Below are 17936 nucleotides of genomic sequence, written 5' to 3' on the forward strand. Positions count from 1 at the left end.
ATCATTTCCTTGCCATTGCAGGGCCTTGAGCACTGGTGCATCTCAGTCCCTCCTATTCTCTGCCTGTGGCACAGAACAGCCCAGTCTCCTGGAGGCTGTAGTACTTTGGTCTCACGTCTGTGGGTGGGTTTAGTGTGCAGGTGCTGGGTGATGATGGTGGCCTGTGATGTACAGGAGGTCAGACGAGATATTCTGGTGCTCCCTTCTGGCCTTAAGCTCTATGGATTTCAATAAACACTTTTTCCGGACAACAGGCAGAGTGGTGAAGACACTGACTGGAATAGCTACTGCTTCAAGCTGAGTGGAAAGTTAAGGATGAAATCTGCTTTTCACAGCAAAAGCTGTGGTGGAGAGTTTCCAGGCAGTCCTAGAGGACTTAAACGCGGTTTTATTTAATGAATGTGTCTAAATCCCCTTTGAAAATCTCAGGCCACATTTTGTCCTGAACAGGCTTTGCATCTGTTTCCTGTGATTATTCACAGACTAGTTCAGAGTCCCAGCTAACTTGGGCAGCTAGGATTCTGCTTGGAAAGTCAGCCTGTGAAACAACACTAGCCAGAAACCTGGACTATTAACTGACGGATCCTCGGCCTGATTCTCAGAAAACAAGTGAAGAGATGCACCAGAGAAACAGGATTTTGCAAGGATCTGAGGTTAATAATTATTCCCACAGTGGACCTGCCTGTTGGCTTCTCCACCTTTCATCTGCTTTTCTGTCAGCCTTGTGGAAGACTGGTTATACTCTTGAGATCAGCCAGCTGACTCGAGGCTGTGGGAAGAGAGGCTAGACTTATCACTCCAGTGCCCTGAGTAGTTACCTTCTGACTGGTGGTTCCCTTGTGGTGGGAGAGGAATTTGATCTCTCCTGATCAGCTCCAATGCTCGTTGGGAGGTTTGCCACTGACTGCAAATAGGTGTTGCATCAGGCCCCATGTTCCCATTTGCTGCTGGACTACGCAAACACACAACCACTCGCCTCCGCACTCGGACCATTGTATAGAAAGAATGACATCCTTGGTCAAGTTGCCATGGGAGAAAAGTTTTGGCTCTGAAATGACTCTCTCTCCCGTTTAATTGTGATTTGAACAGTTCGCACTTGTATAGAGCTCAGAGCGCTTTGTAAGGGCAGGAGAGATTTATTTATCCCGATTTTATAAATGAGGAAACGGAGTCACTATGGGGATGTGACCTGCCCAAGGATAGAGGGAGTCATTGGTAGAGCTAGGAGTGGAACTCAGCTCACTTGAGTCCCAGTCCTGCACTAGCCACTGTCTCCATTTGAGCCTTGTAGTTCCCCACCGTCTCCCCGATTCCGCTTGGTCAAAATGCAGTCATGTGGAAAGCCTGGCTGTTCTGACTGGTCTTCCTTTCGGCAGGTATTTTGCATGGCAGCAAAGCCCAGCAGCTGCCATCTTAGAGGTCTTTGAGGAGCAGAATGGGAACCTGAGGGATCTCTAAAATATCATGGTGGCCATGGGCAGGTCAGACTGCACCTTGGTCATTGAAGGTTTCCTGAATGGAACAAGCAGCGGGCACTGTTGCACCCTGGCCAGCAGTGCCCCTAGCCAGTCAGGCTTAGAGAGTCCTTGGAACATGAATGGCAATAGCACAGGTAGCCCACAGCCTGGTCCCGTAGGACAAGGATCCTGCCCTCGAGAGCTTACGAAAGAAGAACGTCTGAGCTGCAGTGGCTGGGGCTCCCCAGTCTGCACTGGCTTTCCCATCCACTTGAATTCTGGAGGCAGGCTGCATAGATGCTAAGGGGGACTCTGGAGTGAACTGGAAGAATCTCACCCCTGCACCATTGCGAGCAACAGAAGCACAGAGAGCCCTGCAACTCTCTCCCTGTTGGCTAGACTCAGCTTCTCCACACGTGGACACTTGTGCCCCGTTACAGCCAGTGGTCACTCCCCAGCCATCCTGGTTCTTTCCTGACATCTGGGAAGCCTCTTGTGCTCTCTCCCGGCCATGTGGTTAGTGGGCAAGCTTGAGGGGGACGTTTCTGAGGCTCGCCAGTGAAGCGAAATGTCCAAGGGAGGGCACCAGACTCGTGCTTCCAGGCAGCAGAAGGGGGGGCAGGGTACATAGAGGGCAATCTCTGTCTGTCAAGGGGACGTCATCGTTCTGCTTAAAGGTGAAGAACTGCAGCAGCTCTTGTGTTTGAGAGACAGCATGAGACCAAGCATCCTCTCAGCTGGGACCTCTCTTCCTCACTGGGTATGCATCCCCCTTGCGGGCTAGCTCTGCTCCTGTTAATGGAAACAGGAATGCTCCCCCTGGCTTGCCCAAGGCAGCCCCTTAATTTGACAGCACTGCCCCATTGGGGGTGGCTTGTGACATTGTAACTGCTACCGCTCAGTCGCATCAACTATGCAGCTTTTGGGTTTTTCTTAGAAAGCTGGTACTTTGTGTAAGGGTCTCTCCCTCAGTGAGCTCACCGACTTGCTGTGGAGCGGAGGAGATGACATCCTAGCCCATGCAGCAAGTGTAGGGAATAAAGAGTCTGGCTCTAGTAAACACGGCCTTCTAGAACCCTAGCTGCAGGTTACCCATGTCCAGTCCACAAGCTGCCACTGCCTTGCTCAACCAGGCATCCTTAGGCCCTCATAGGCTTGGCTAGGCCAGCGCACCCCAGGGGAGGGAGAGAGAATCATTATCTCCCATCTACAGCTGGAACAAGCCGAGAGATTAAAGGAGAATCTGTGGGACAGTAGGGAACTGAACCTGAGTCGCAGGCTAACACCCTAACTGCAAGGGCATCCCTCCCCCCACTCTGAGTTGGCCAGAGTTGCGGAAGTGGAATAGAACTCCTCCAAGAAAGCCTCAGTATACATATGTACATGTGAGACGCGTGCGCACACACCAATATGAAGGAGACCTGCAAGTGCACATAACTTTTATTTTGGAAAAAAAAAAAAAATTTTTTTTTTAAAGACTATTTGCAAGGAAATGGTTTTCCAGGAAAACAACCCAGTGTGTTCGACACCTCTTGCCCCTGAGCTATTATTAAAGATGGTTTACATACATGGGGGGGATCAAAAGGGAATTACCCATGTCTTCTTCAGGGGTACAACCACCACCAGGCTGAGGGAAGATACTGCAAGCTCCTCATCATTTGAGGCGGCATGATGTGTGTCTTACTGCTCCCCATGTACTGTATCCCCTTATCCCCTCACTGGAGGTCCCCTGCTGCCCAGTCATATTGGGGCAGTCAGGAATCACTGGAGGGCTCAGAGGAAGTGATCTGTGGAACAACAGGCTTTCCAGAAACCATTAATAAAGCAAAACAGAGTCAGTAATAGCTACAATATGGCTTTCAAGTATACATGTAACCCCTCCCCCCATCCCACACCCACAAAGTTTCACAGAGGGCCACCACCAGTCTTGATTGTCAAGGGACAAGTCCCCTTCTAGGACAGTGTTGAGCCCTTCCCCGCTCTGCAAGCCAGACTGGCAGGACATTACGAGCTTCTTCCTGAAATCCGCCCGTCACCACACTTGCCCCCATTCTCAGCCGTCCGGAATTGGGGATGTGGCTGCAAGGAATGGGTGAGTCAGACGTGATCTGTAGCTCGAGCTAATGCCCTTGAACTTCTGACCCTCTTCACACATCACATTGAATGCTCTGATTTAGGTTTCACCTCTCCCCGCTCTTCTATTTTTTTCTTTCCACTCCAAACAAGAGTTCTTGGGCCAGATGCCTAGCACCACTCCGCACCCTTAAGACCCTTCGTCCGGAGTCCCCAGCAGCCACAGAGCCAGCCCTTGCCACGAGGCACATCAGGGACAGGAAAGGGAAGTGAGGCAAGCATGGTAGCTCTGACAATCCCCAGATGATGTATGGCCTCCATGGGGACCAGAGCCAGCTGGCACAGTCTGGGGGGGGGAGCTGCTCTAAACTGCTCTGGGACCAAGGCAGAGAATCAGGGAGCTATAACTGGCTTCCTGCCAGCCACCTGTCTACTGCCACTGAGACTTGCAGCTTACGCTGGGCACTGTGATGGCTGGACATTCAGCAGGAAGGGGTGACAGATGGGAACCCTGTGGGCATGCCGTACTAAGGAGTCCATTAGAGGCATGCAGGGAGGGCAGATTATGAGCACAGTCCCCTGGGATAACCAACCCTTGCCTAACCCCCAACAGTCAGTAAAACCTCATGGTCACTGGTACCAACAATTGGGGCTAGAACTGAAGCTGGGCAACAAGGACTGTTCCTCAGCCACATCCCTCGCTTCAGTCTATCTCCTCCTCAAATGGCTTTTCCCCTCTATAGCTGGCTGCCAGTTCAGCACCTGAACAACATCCAGCAATCTGTATTAATCCCTCACCTCCTTCTCCTGTGTAAGAACTAGATCACTGCCCAACACTCCTCTTCCAGCACCCACCTGTCTCCTCCTGAGCCCCTCACTCGGGTCCAGAATTCTGTCTGTCCCCACTGTGGGGACAAGCATGCCGTACTAGGTGTCACTTTTGTAGTGATTTGGCCACAAGTTAGTATCCCATGGCTAGGAGCATTACAGTAGGATTCTGCACAGAAACCCCTGCAGTTCAGTGCAACAAACACCCACATTTTCTGACCAGGAGCAAGGAGGAGTTACAGAGGCAGGCTGTTAGCCTCCAGCGTACACTCAGACAGTCAACTTCATCACCACCCATCACAGGCATCTTTACATGCTGGCTGCTTTCACCACAAGTTTGTGGGTTGGGATTATTGCAAGGACTGTAACCAAGTTCCCCCTTCGTAGGGTTTTCCTTTCCTTAGAGCAAGAAGGGCTCCTTTCAAGGAAAGAAAAGAAAAAAAAAAAGGGGGGGGGGGGGAATTGGTGGCTTTGCTTAACCCAGAGACTGAAATGCTCTGTGCTCAGCACAGGCAGCCAGGCATGTCATTTGCTATAGGGCAAGGGGGGCAGGTGCCTCCCCTCCCCCAGATTTTTCATAGGTCTATATGCCCCCCGCATCCTCTCAACTTTGCAGGCTATAATATAATCACATATAATGGTCTATATGCTGACACAACTTTGCTCCACTGCCTGCCTCTCCCCCCGCCCCTCACCATTTTTCTGAAATAACACTCCTGCAGACAGCCCCGCTGCAAGCTTCTCCTGCTGAGACGGCTAATGAGGGCTAACGGTGGTGGAGGTTAAGGTAAACACTTGTCCACAGCTCTCTGGACTGAGCTCACCCACTTGTTCTACAGTTTTTTGGTCCTCTCTCTTCTGCGCTGGTGTCGAACCTGCAGGGCCAAGGAGAAAAGGCTATCCTGGCCCATTCCCAGCCCTGTCCCCCAAAGCATCCAGTGCCTTCCTGACCAGCAGCCCAATTAAAAACAGATGAAAATGACATTCTTATTTCAAAGCAGCTCAGAACACAGAGCCTAAGGCAGCTCCCAATGGGTGCTGGGTTTGGCAGATGAAACATGGGGCCAACTGGACCAATGTAAGATACTGTTAAAAATCACACAGCAGCTTTCCCCACTGGATTCTCTCCCTGTTCCAAGGTAGGTTCCAAATAAACTTAAACGTAAGATATCCCTCCTCCTCTCCTCTCCTCAATGCCTCTGGTAGCTGTGCAACAGTGCCAGCCAGAGACTGAATACAGTACTGCAGATCAATCATTCATTTAGCAGCTCCTTGCCCTATTTGTCTCATCTCCCAGTTCAAACCTGCCTTTTGTCCACTTAGAAATTAGTGCTAGCAACAGGGATGATTGTCTAGTAAGGTTACGGGGGTAACAAGCAAATGCCCCAAGACAGTCCTTGCAGTGGGCTGAGTTTGACAGGGCCCAGTTGAATATTTTTGAAGGTGGCAGAGAATAAAAGTGGTAAACAAAGCAAAGGTTCAAGTTTTAAAGGTTCCCTTCTTGGGTCCCGTATGACTGACTCCACTGGGACTTGATCACTTACCATAAAGCATCTTATTAAAAAAAAAATCTATTAGCCTTAAATCTGGTACATGGGAAATTGGTTGAAACAAAAAACAGGTAACTCATACATCTGGCAGATTCATAGATTGCAAGGGCAGAAGGGACCGCTATGGTCATCTAGTCTGACCTCCTAGATAGCCCAAGCCATATAATTTGTCCAAAATAATTTCTAGAGCAGATATTCTAGAAAAAAAATCTAATCATGATTTAAAATGGTCACTGATGGAGAATCCAGCATGGCTCTTGGTAAACTGTTCCAGATCAAGATGATAAAGTCTAACCAGCATGGTTCTTACAAAGGAAAATCATGTCTCACTAACCTACTAGATTGCTTGGAAGGTATCAATAGAGCCAGTTGACATAATTTATTTAGATTTTCCAAAGGCCTTTGACAAGGTCCTGCACAACAGGCTATTAAAGAAACTAATTAGTCATGAAGAATCATTGGTTTGGGTCAAAAAGATTAACAGCAAGGTGCCTCAAGGTGCTGTGCTAGGGCTGGAATTCAGTGTCATCTGGAAGAGAGGGTGAGCATTGCAGTAACAACATTTGCAGATAATACCCAGTTATTTAGGTTAGGTGAGACCAGAGAGAACACTGAGGAATTCCAGAGGGACCTAATCAAGCCAGATGAATTGGCAACATGATGGAAAGTGATGCTTAGTGTTGATCAATGCAAAGTAATGCACACTGAAGGGACGGGGGGGTGGGGGGGAAGAGCTACTCATACAGCTTACAGGGTTCCAAATTAACTGTATCAACTCAGGAGAAGGGCCTGGATGTCACAGCTCAGTGAGACCTTCACTCAATGTGCAGCTGGTGAAAAACAGCGAACAAGATGGCAGGACGTACAAGGAATTGTATGCAGCACACTATGGAAATTATTCTGTCTTTAAAAATCTGTTTGCAGATACTGTGTATAGTGCGTGGCACTCCATTTTCAAAAGGATATTGCATAACAAGAGGGTAGGGACAGGGTCCAGAGTGACCTAGACAAACTGGAGGAGTGGGCCAAAAGAAATCTGATGAGGTTCAACAAGGAGAGAGTCCAGCAGAGGGCAATGAAAATGATTGGGGCTGGAGCACATGACTTACGATGAGAGGCTGAGGGAACTGGGCTTGTTTAGTCTGCAGAAGAGAAGAGTGAGGGGGGGATTTGATAGCAGCCTTCAACTATCTGAAGGGGGGTTCCAAAGAGGATGGAGCTCAGCTGTTCTCAATGGTGGCAGATGACAGAACAAGAAGCAATGGTCTCAAGTTGCAGTGAGGGAGCTCTAGGTTGGATATTAGGAAACACTATTTCACTAGGAGGGTGGTGAAGCACTGGAATGGGTTACCGAGGGAGGTGGTGGAATCTCCATCCTTAGAGGTTTTTAAGGCCCAGCTTGACAAAGTCCTGGCTGAGATGATTTAGTTGGTGCTGGTCTTGCTTTGAGCAGGGGGTTGGACTAGATGACCTCCTGAGGTCTCTTCCAACCCTGATCTTCTATGATTCTATAAGAGGAGGTTTAGAGACAGGTGAAGAAAATGGTCAAGGGCCTGGAAGAACACTCATATGACGGGACGTTTGCTACCATTTTACCTTAGAAAGGAAAAGAATAAGAGAGGACAAGTATATAAAATAATGAATGGTCTAGAGAAGGGGAGCTAATATTCTCCTTTCTTGGAACAAATAAAAGCGGTGTCATTCTAAACTGATAAAAGGAAATACTGTTTCCATATAAAGTATAATTAGATAGAGGAACCAATGCAGATGTTGCTGATGATTAGCATTTACCAGGATTCAAAGAGGGCGTGGGAATTTAGATGGATAACAGGAATAGCCAGAGTTATCACAGTTAATGCTAAAACAAATTTCAGAAGGGATATTAAACCTCATGCTTCAGGGTTAAAGCCAATCTCTTAACTATTAGGGATTAAGATGAAGCCTTCATGGGGGCAGATTACCCCACATTTTCCTACGGTGGGCTTCTTTCACTTTCCTCTGAAGCACCTGGCCACTGTCTGAGGCAGATTACCAGACTAGACAAGGGTCTGATGCTCTCTGGCAATCCCTACGAGATCCGCCACTGCAACTGCCTACAAGAGTAACCACAGCATCCCTTTACCAGCCATCCCAGCTGCCTCCTCCCGTCCTACTCCAGCAAGCTGTGCACCGCAACCAGCAAAGGTTCACGACACAGGCAAGAACGGAAAAATCCCTGAGAACGCTTGAGATACTTTTAGTCTTATTGCTGCTGCTTCTTCTATCCAGTCTCCAGGATAAATTTAAGTAGCCTTGGCCCCAGCTTTAGACAGGAGCCAGCTTCAGGGCACTGAAGCCATGTATGAGCTGAGAACTGGCTCTCCCACTCTCTGGCTCCCTCCCCACTGGCTGGCCGAACAGCGCTAGAAACAGGGTTAGCAGGAATTGGGTCTGAACCCAATCTGGGGCCCAGGTTGACACAGCCTAAATCCAAAAAGAAAAGGAGTACTTGTGGCACCTTAGAGACTAACAAATTTATTTGAGCATAAGCTTTCGTGAGCTATTTGCACCAAATGCATCCGATGAAGTGAGCTGTAGCTCACGAAAGCTTATGCTCAAATAAATTTGTTAGTCTCTAAGGTGCCACAAGTACTCCTTTTCTTTTTGCGAATACAGACTAACACGGCTGCTACTCTGAAACCAGCCTAAATCCAGTCACAGTTTGCAAGCTTTACACAGTAACCTGAAGTGGGAAGCACAGATGGACCCAAGCCTCAAATCCAGATTTAGAAACTCCTGCACTCACCGCACAAAAGCTCAGGGGATTTCAGAGCGTGGACTCTGCTTTGCCGCCACTCTGAATAACAGCCAACAGGGAGCAGTTTACAATCACCAATCATGCACAGAGATACAGGAGTCAGGTGAGAGGGACCCCGCCAGACAGATTCTCCATAGAAAAGTTTATGTTTGGATGAAGACCATCGTCTGCTGTGCCTGTAAGCCAAACACCGCAGACTTGGGATGGTGCATCGCAACCCAGGACATTCACTCCTGATTTAACCCAGGATTTTTAACCTGACTGTATTTTAGTGTTTGAAAACAAGTTGTTCCTTTATATATCTGCTGCCACCCTGAAGTTCAAGGTTCTGCATTCCCCTAGGAAGGGCTGCCAACCAGGACAAGCATCACAGTCCTAGCATACTGCTTTGTTTAGGCGTCTGTGATGTTCCTGGATGGGGGGAAAAAGCACATCTCCAAATTCAGATCCTGACAGGATCAGTCTGTCATTTTGTCTGGGGGGCAACTGGATTTCTAGTCATGACTGTCACATGCCAAACAGTGTATTTGTTTAGAGGCGGATAGGGATGCTTTTTAAAAGCAACTGGGAAAGTTAAGAATCTGGGTCTTGATAGGCTGGGAGCAAGAGAAGGTAAGAGCAAAATGCCCCTGGACTCTCCAGCACTGGCTGACCCTCTCCAATGACTTACAAGCAGAGACTGTAATGGCTGCGGCTGTAATCCTGTTATGTGAAGACCGGCGAGATCTGGGCTGAGATCCATTAGAGGATGCTCCGTGCCTTTCCCTGGGAGGGCTCTGAGTGCATGTGGGAGACACGTGCATTACCTTAACATGTTTGTTCCTCTAATGGGGCTTCTATGATCTCTGTATACTGCAGAAGCCTGTAACCCTCACCCATCGCTGCATGCTGGGAATGTCATTGCGCTGATGTTCCTGACCGCAGCATTCAACCTTTGGATGAGATCATCAATCCCTCCCCACACCCCAAAGCCCCCCATTAATGCCTCTCTGTGTAGTTCTTGGCAGTCTCCCCATGGATGGCAGTCTCAGAAGAGGAGTCGTCATTTCCAAACTGCTCTCCCTTGTTTGTTCCCTGAGCCCCTCTCTCTCAGGAAATGTCTTTATGACGGAGTGGACTATTGAGAGAGAGTTTGGCCGGATCGCCGGCCTCGGCCTCCACTCCAGTCATGGGCTGAAGAAGCGTCGTACCACCAAATGACCCAGCAGGACCACGACCAACACCCCCATCATGTACAACACGTAAATGTTATCCAACTCCAGTGCTGCCACCTAGCAGGAGAGAGAAGTGGCAGGTGAAAGACACAGCAACAGGATGATCCAATTGCACTTGTGTTGCTGACATGCCTGGCACTCAGACATCACCTAGGTTGCTTTTTGCAAAAACTTGGCAGCATTGGATTCATTAAAATATGCTCGTGCTCCGCCCTGCAACTGAATGAGCCAGATTCTGATCCGATTTACACCATGGTAAATCCACAGTAACTTCAGATCATTATCAGTGAATAAGTGTTTTCATCCCTCAGCCAGCTCTAGGGTACACACAATAGGCATGCCTGCCGCAGCTAAGGGGTCCAATCAGCCCTTTACTTTCAGTGCAGCAGTTTCAATATAAGAACAGCTAGACTGGATCAGACCAATGGTCCCTCTAGCTCAGTATCCTGTCTTGCGACAGTGAACACTGCCAGACGCTTCAGAAGGACTGAACAGAACAAGCAGTGATCCATCCCCTGTCATCCTTTCCCAGCTTCTGGCAATCAGCGCTAGGGACATCCAGAGCATGGGGTTGCATCCCTGACCATTTTGGCTAATAGCCATTGATGGTCCTATCCTCTATGAACTTATCTAATTCTTTTTTGAGCCCCACTATAGTTTTGGCCTTCACAACATCCCCCTGACAAGGAGTTCCACAGGTTGACCGTGCATGGTGTGAAGAAGTACTTCCTTTTGTTTGTGTTAAAACTGCTGCCTACTAATTTCATTTCCCCCGTCTCGTAACACAAGAATTAGATTCTCTGTTTCTTGTGTTACGAGAAGGGGTGAATAACACATCCCTATTCACTTTCTCCACACCATCCATGGTTTTTACAGACCTCTATCATATCCTGCCCCCATTAGCTGTCTCTTTTACAAGCTGAAAAGTCCCAGTATTTTTAATCTCTCCTCATATGCAGGCTGTTTCATATCCTTAATCATTTTCGTTGCCCTTCTCTGTACCTTTTCCAATTCTAATATATCTTTTTTGAGATGGGGTGACCAGAACTGTATGCAAGTGTGGGTGAACCATGGATTTATATAGTGACATTATGATATTTTCCAACTTATTATCTATTCCTTTCCTCAGAGGATATGGCTCTCATCTCTTCTATTATTGGACACTCACTAACATGGCACGGGAAGGACCTCACTCAGAGCTACGCTTTCTACGCTGCCCTCAAATTTGGAGTGCCTCATTTTTCAGATATCCAGCTTCAAACAACCAGGCATGATTTGCTGAGCACATTCAACTCCCACCGGAGACAACAGGAGCTGTGGGTTCCTAGACTTCCTAAGAACTGGGTTGCTCATACACACAGGGATGGTGCTTAGGATACTAGACTAGGGCTGGGGAAACCCTGGATCAATTCCCTGCTCTGCCACAGGCTCCCTGTGTGACCTTAGGCAAGTCATTTAGCCTCTCAGTGCTTCAGTTTCCCACCTATATAGTGGAGATAATACCACTGGCCCACCACACAGAGGTGTTGCAAAGATAAATATGGAAAAGTTTGTGAGGTGCCCAAATGTCATAGAGATGGAGGCCATGTAAGTATCTCAGATAAACAGATACTGGTGTTTAAGTGTGGATTAAGTACCTAATTTTAGGTTCCAAGTTTGAACATTTTGGCCTAATCCCTGAAGCATCCCCACAGCTGGCTGCATTCTGATGCCTCCCCCTCTGCGTCATGGTACCCCGAACTGGTCAGAGCTTAGCTGCAAGCTCCTCTGACTCAATTGGACCAGCAACACTGCTCACAAGCCCAGCTCAGCCCAGGCAGAGAAAAAAAGCCAGGCTCCCTTACCCATCCTCCTTGGTCGGCAATCCACTGGGCGATGCGGTTGCGGAGCACGAACTCTGCCACGTAGCGAGCGATGCTCCGGAGGAAGCCGGTCACCCCGTGCTGGTACACGTGAATCGCCATCCGGTAACCGAACCCCAGCAGTGCAATCACCCTGCCCCAGTTAATGCCGCTGTCAAACAAGCTGTAACAGAACCAAACCTCCTGGTTAAAAAAAACCACACACACACACACACACACACACACACACACACACACACACACACACACACACACACACACACACACACACACACACACACACACACACACACACACACACACACACACGCTGGCTGTGATGCTCTGCCGCCTCCTGTTGGGCTGCTCCGTCCATTCACATTACCCTGCAGCTGGTGGAATGTCCAGGGGTTCACAGGTGTGTCCTCTGCACACCTGGAGCACTCTGGGCCCTCAAGTTACATCCTACCCAAACAAATTTAATAATAGCTTAGTGGTGAAAAACAAACACAACTAACTGCGTAGTTCTGCTCTCCCACACGCTCAACCACAACCACTAACAGTTTGCGCTCTGTGAGCTGTAGCTATCCTGGAAGGAACACATTCGCCCTGGGGCTTTATCTATGCAACAGAGATATGCAGGTTTGAACCCGACAGTGGCACAGGTATATTAAGACATGATTTTTTCTTCGCCTGGATGCATTCAAATTAAATACCTCCCACAGGGCTGGATTCTGATCTCACTTTAGCCTGCCAGCTCTTTAGGGCAAGGATGGACTTCCAACATCTATCTATGCAGCAGCAACCCAATGGGGTCCCAGTCCTGATCTGAGCTTCCAGGTGCAGACAAACAACAGCCGTTTACATGGGGTTTCGCACCGGTGCCACTATATTGAGTTACTCCTAATTTACACCAGAGTACGTGTGACGAGAATCAGGCCCTGGGTTTTAACCTGGGTGCTTGTCATGTCTATTTCTGTTCGCACCGCTGCAGAGAAACTGTTCTAATGCAGGTATCTGTCTTGACCGACAGCATAAAGGTAAGGCTCTTCATAGTGCAGATGAGGGCCTTCCAGAGCATGTCATGGAAAGAGACGAGTTATTGGAGATGGAGGAAGGAACAACACTGAAAAGGCAGGATGGAGAGTGAGTGACAGAGGTTAATTTACCTGTTTGCTGTGCGTTACCCGCCTCAGGATGGCAAAGCGTGGCTTCCCGAAGAAAGGGAGCAGGAAGAAAGGACAGAAGAGATAGTTAGGCAATGTACAGTGTGTGCCTGGGGGGAAGGCTAGGAGAGGGGCATTGGTGTGAAGCCTGTCAGCGTCAAGACACAGGGCTATCATTTGTACAAGGCCTGGCCTAACGAGGGAGGAAGTGGATTGGGAATTAGACTGGGCCTCAAGTTTCAATCCCCAGCTCAGCCTTAGGCAAATTGCTTCATCTTCTCTGTACCTCTGATCCCCATCTGCGAAACAGAGCTAAGCCTTCCCCCCCATCACAGGGGGCCTGCAGAGATAGAATCCATTGGTGGTTGTGACGTGCTCGGATACTGTGGCGATGCAGGGCATGACAGTACCCAGACAGAATGAGGTCATGACCTGGCTAGCCTCTAGGGGCTACCACAAAATAGGGGAGATAGCCGGTGGGCAAGAGGGAGGGGAACCACAGTCTCCTCAGGGGCCTTTCCCTGCTGCCACCAAGCTTTGGGTTCACCAGACATGCCTGCTGTCTTCCCCTTCACCCCGGGGTAAGCCACCTCCCCTGTGGCCAGGCAAGCTGTAGCAGCTGAGGGGTGAAGCGCTTTCTTCTATCTCCTCTCTGATACGGGAGGGACATCTTAAAGGGCAGGTGGGGCCACTGGACTGCACGGAATCCAGCACTCTAGGAAGCTGCCCCGATCCCCCTGCATCTCTGCAGCCATTTCAACACAGCATGAATTAGTCAACGCGCATCGGGCTGCTCTTGAAATCGGAAGGTTTCCGGGCACTGCGGGTCTGTTGCTCGGTTTTAGACACAGGGAGCAGGCTTCTCCCCTGCGTCCAAGCTCTTCTCAGCGCAAGGGGCACCGGGAACCGATGAGAGGGTCTATGCCAGTCCTGGTGTGAGTTACAGCAGCCTGGGAGACCGAGGACTGTTGTAACAAAGTGGAGCTCTGCCCTTCCCCCTCCACAGGGGTGGAGCATGCCCAGCCCAGGAGCCAGCGCCACCAGCTTTATGCCAGCTCAGAGTTCACACAGGGATGGTCAGTTATAGCCAGAATCCATCCCCTTTTGCACAGCCCGAGGAGCTGGGAGGATCACATGGGAAGATCTAGCCTTGTGCGTGTTCTGCACTACCAGAACAAGCTCCCTCTCCACCCACTGACCTCTGAGAGAGACTCTCCTCCCACTGAGCAAGCTAGACAATCAGAGTCCCAACTCCTCAGACTCTTTGCTTTCACTTTTCACACACCCACACCCCGGAGGACGGACAGACAACACCTTCCTTAAAGGACTGTGGAGTAACGAGGTCTGCATGGTACCTAAGGTCAAAGGCTGGACTGAGCTGGTTCAAGGCGTCTGATTGTCAGAGGTACTGAGCCCCTGCAGGGCCTGCTGCCTGAAGCTGCGTTTTCTTAGCTCAGACTGGAAATCAGGCCCTGCACTTTTAACCGTCAAGCCTTTCTGACTGTGAAGAAAAACCTTCCCAATGGGGGCTGATGCAGGGCTGCCCAGGGATGAAACAATGACTATATTCCCCTCTCATGCTAGTTTTATAGCAATGTAACTCCAGACATCGGTAAACTCCCTCCTGATGTCACAGAGAGGCGAGCCAGGCCCCACAGCTCTGCACACTCAACCGGTGTTTAGTTGTCATGATTAGGCTTGAGAGTGATGGGGCAGATTTTCACGACAGGAGGCCAGCAGGCCATCCATCCTTCTGCATGCTGTGACAAAGCTCTGTCCTTGCCTCCGTGGGTCCCACATTTCCTGACGGATTTCGCTAGCCTCAGAGGCTCACTGTAACCCTCCACGTAACCCTTCTTTCTCTAGAGACGAGGGTCACAGTCTACTGAGCCATTTTCATCATAAGCCAGCGAGGGAGGTGAGGAGAAGTTATCCTTCCTTGCATAGTCTCTGTTGTCTCCTAGTCTCAGTGATTAATCAGGGGACAAAGGTGGGGGGGGGGAGGAGCCCGGGCCCACCCTCTACTCTGGGCTCCAGCCCAGGGACCCTAATAATATCAGCTATGGTAGAAACATGAACATTTAGAAACATGACCTGTACAATTCCCTGGGCTACTTCCCCCACAGCAGCCCTCACTTCCTCAAGCTCCACTTCACCCTTACCTCAGGGCCTCCTTCCTTGTGCCTGATATGGTGTGTACTACTCAGCCTCTCCAACTGCGCAACTTCTTCCCACAGCTCCTGACATGTACTCCCACCTGACTGACTGGGGGGCTTTTAACTAGTTTCAGCCAGCCCTTGATTGGTTTCCGGTGTCCCAATCAACCTAGCCTTCTCCCTGCCTTCTGGAAAGTTCTTAATTGGTCCCAGGTGTCTTAATTGACCTGGACCAGCTTCCATTTCACTTATCCTGGTACCAGGGATTTGTTTAGCCTGGAGCTAATATAGCTATCTCTTACTACTCTTCCATAGCCATCTGGCCTTGCCCCGTCACATATCCCCCCACCCCGCTCAACACCATAGAGTTGGGCAACTTGGGACGCCAGGCAGTATGCTAGTGACAGACCATCAGCGTTGCCATGGTGGCATCCAGTCCTGTGCCGTATGCGGAACTGGAATGGTTGGAGGGATAAGAGCCACCTGGTGACCCTTGCATTCTTTTCCTTATTCCGCTGCATCCACTGGAGGGGGGCATGGTCTGTCATAAGAGTAAATCACCAGCCTAAGAGGTAATAACGCAGTGTCTCCATAGCCCATTTGACAGCAAGGCATTCTCTCTCGACTACTGCGTATTTCTGTTCTCTTGGGAGAAGCTTTCTGCTTAGGTAGAGGATTGGGTGTTCCTCTTCTCCCACCATTTGTGACAGAACTGCTCCCAACCACACCTCGGAAGCGTCTGTTTGTAAAATAAATTCCCTGTTAAAGTCTGGGGCTATGAGTATGGGGTCATTACAGAGGGTCGTCTGAAGGTCTGTAAATGCCCCCTCTGCTGCGTCGGTCCACTTCACCATGTCTGTTAGGGGATATGAAGACCATGTCACCATGTCTGGACCTCAGGCCTTCACCAGGTCTGTTAGGGGACTTGCCCTAGTGGTGAAGTGGGGAATAAACCGTTGGTAGTAGCCTACCATGCCTAGGAACGCACGGACTTGCTTCTTTTGGGTCGGCCGGGGCCAGTTTTGAATTGCCTCTAGCTTATTCGTTTGGGGCTTTACTATGCCCCTTCCCACAATATATCCCAGGTACCTAGCCTCTGCTAGCTCTATGGTGCATTTAGCGGGATTAGCAGTGAGGCCAGCCCGCCTTAAGGTGTGCAGTATTGCCTCAACTTTCTCCAAGTGGGTTCCCCAGTCTGGCGTATGGATGATGACATCATCTACGTATGCAGCTGCATAACTAGTATGGGGGCGCAGCAGCTTATCCATGAGGCGCTGGAATGTGGCTGGGGCCCCATGTAGCCCAAAAGGGAGGACGGTGTACTAGAATAACCCATCCGGGGCGGAGAATGCATCTTTTCTTTAGCTTCTTTGGTCAGAAGAATCTGCCAGTACCCTTTTGTCAGATCCAGTGTAGTCAAAAATCTGGCACTACCCAGTCGGTCAACCAGTTCGTCGATGCGTAGTATGGGGTATGCATCAAACTGGGATATTTCATTCAGTCAGTGAAAGTCATTACAGAATCTCATGGTACCGTCAGGTTTAGGCACTAGAACAATTGGACTGGACCACTGATTGAAGATTCTTCAATAACCCCTAATTCTAACATTTTCTTTACTTTGGCCTTGATTTCCTCTCTTTTGGCTGCTGGGATTCGGTAGGGTCTCAATGTTACCTTGGCTCCGGGGATCGTGCGGATATGGTGACAGTTTCAGTTGTCCGCCCTGGTTTTGTAGAGAACACATCTCTGTTGCGATTAATCATGTCGGCTGCCTCGATCTTTTGGATCGGCGTCAAGTTGGATGATATCCTCACTTGCTCGTGTAAGTTATCCTCCTGGGGAAGGGTCTCCTGCATGACTAAGCATGTCTCTCGATCGTGCCAAGATTTTAGAAGATTGATGTGGTAAATTTGCTCCGATTTCTGGCGGCCTGGCTGCCGCACCTTATAGTTCACCTCTCCCACGGCTTCGATTATTTCGTAGGGTCCCTGCCACTAGGCCAACAGTTTACTTTCTGCTGTGGGCACCAGTACCGTCACCTGATCCCCTGGTTGGAACCGTCGAAGCTTCGCTTGGTGGTTATAATGGGTTCGTTGGGTCTCCTGTGCTCTCTCCAAGTGCTCCCGTACAATGGGCGTAACTCGGGCTATCTGATCTCTCATCTGCAGTACATACTCAACTATGTTCCTTCTGGGATTTGGCTTCTCTTCCCAGGCTTCTCTGGCTATATCCAATATGCCCTGAGGGTGGCGCCCATATAGTAGTTCGAATGGAGAGAAACCCCTTGAAGGCTTGCAGAACCTCCCGGATGGCGAACATGAGGTAAGGCAATAGGGTATTCCTATCTTTCCCATCCCAGCTCACCACTTTCCTGATCATGGCCTTGAGGGTCCTATTGAAACTTTCCAAAAGGCCATCTGTTTGCGGGTGGTATACTGAGGTCCGTAGGGCTTGTACATGGAGCAATGAACAGAGATCTTTCATCTACTTGGACATGAAAGGTGTCCCTTGATCAGTCAATATCTCCTTGGGTAGCCCAACCCGGGCAAAGATCTGTACTAGCTCCTTAGCTATTGTCTTGGAAGCTGTGTTGCGCAGGGGAACAGCTTCCGGGTACCAGGTTGCATAGTCCAGTACAACAAGCACAGGTTGGTGGCCCCGAGCTATCTTCTCTAGGGGCCCTACCAGATCCATGGTTATCTGTTCGAAAGGAACCTCTATTATTGGAAGAGGTATCAAAGGAGGGCTATGTAACTGACACTCTGGACAAGAGGTGCAGTATCGCCGGACATCTTCACGTATTCCTGGCCAGAAGAACCTCCGCAGGATCCGTGCCTGGGTTTTCTCTACTCCT

General features: G+C 49.6%; 2 protein-coding genes across 19 annotated transcripts in view; one reads left to right on the plus strand and one right to left on the minus strand.

Moving 5' to 3' along the window:
- UNC5CL (unc-5 family C-terminal like) overlaps positions 1-17936 on the plus strand; it is a 77165-nt gene that overhangs the window by 11972 nt on the left and 47257 nt on the right. For 2 of the 17 annotated variants that reach the window (XR_006276478.1, XR_006276481.1), the window contains 2 exons: positions 255-653; positions 1377-3301. The exons of 13 other annotated variants lie outside the window; for them this stretch is intronic. The gene's annotated coding sequence lies outside the window, so the exon portion shown is untranslated. Of the gene's footprint in view, positions 1-254; positions 654-1376; positions 3302-17936 lie in introns of those variants that run through there. 2 more of the 17 variants (XR_006276480.1, XR_006276479.1) reach the window with 2 other exon arrangements.
- Positions 2883-17936, minus strand: part of BAK1 (BCL2 antagonist/killer 1) — a 43033-nt gene continuing 27979 nt past the window's right edge. Inside the window, exons 5-7 of one of the 2 annotated variants that reach the window (XM_038379870.2) lie at positions 11764-11944; positions 8593-9976; positions 2883-8371 (exon numbers count right to left, since the gene is read on the minus strand). In XM_038379870.2, coding sequence (XP_038235798.1) covers positions 9872-9976; positions 11764-11944 — 286 coding nt within the window. In that variant the 3' untranslated portion in view covers positions 2883-8371; positions 8593-9871. Of the gene's footprint in view, positions 8372-8592; positions 9977-11763; positions 11945-17936 lie in introns of those variants that run through there. The other variant, XM_043500463.1, reaches the window with a different exon arrangement.

The sequence above is a fragment of the Dermochelys coriacea genome, chromosome 21, assembly GCF_009764565.3.
Source record: "Dermochelys coriacea isolate rDerCor1 chromosome 21, rDerCor1.pri.v4, whole genome shotgun sequence".
Lineage (NCBI taxonomy): Eukaryota > Metazoa > Chordata > Testudines > Dermochelyidae > Dermochelys > Dermochelys coriacea.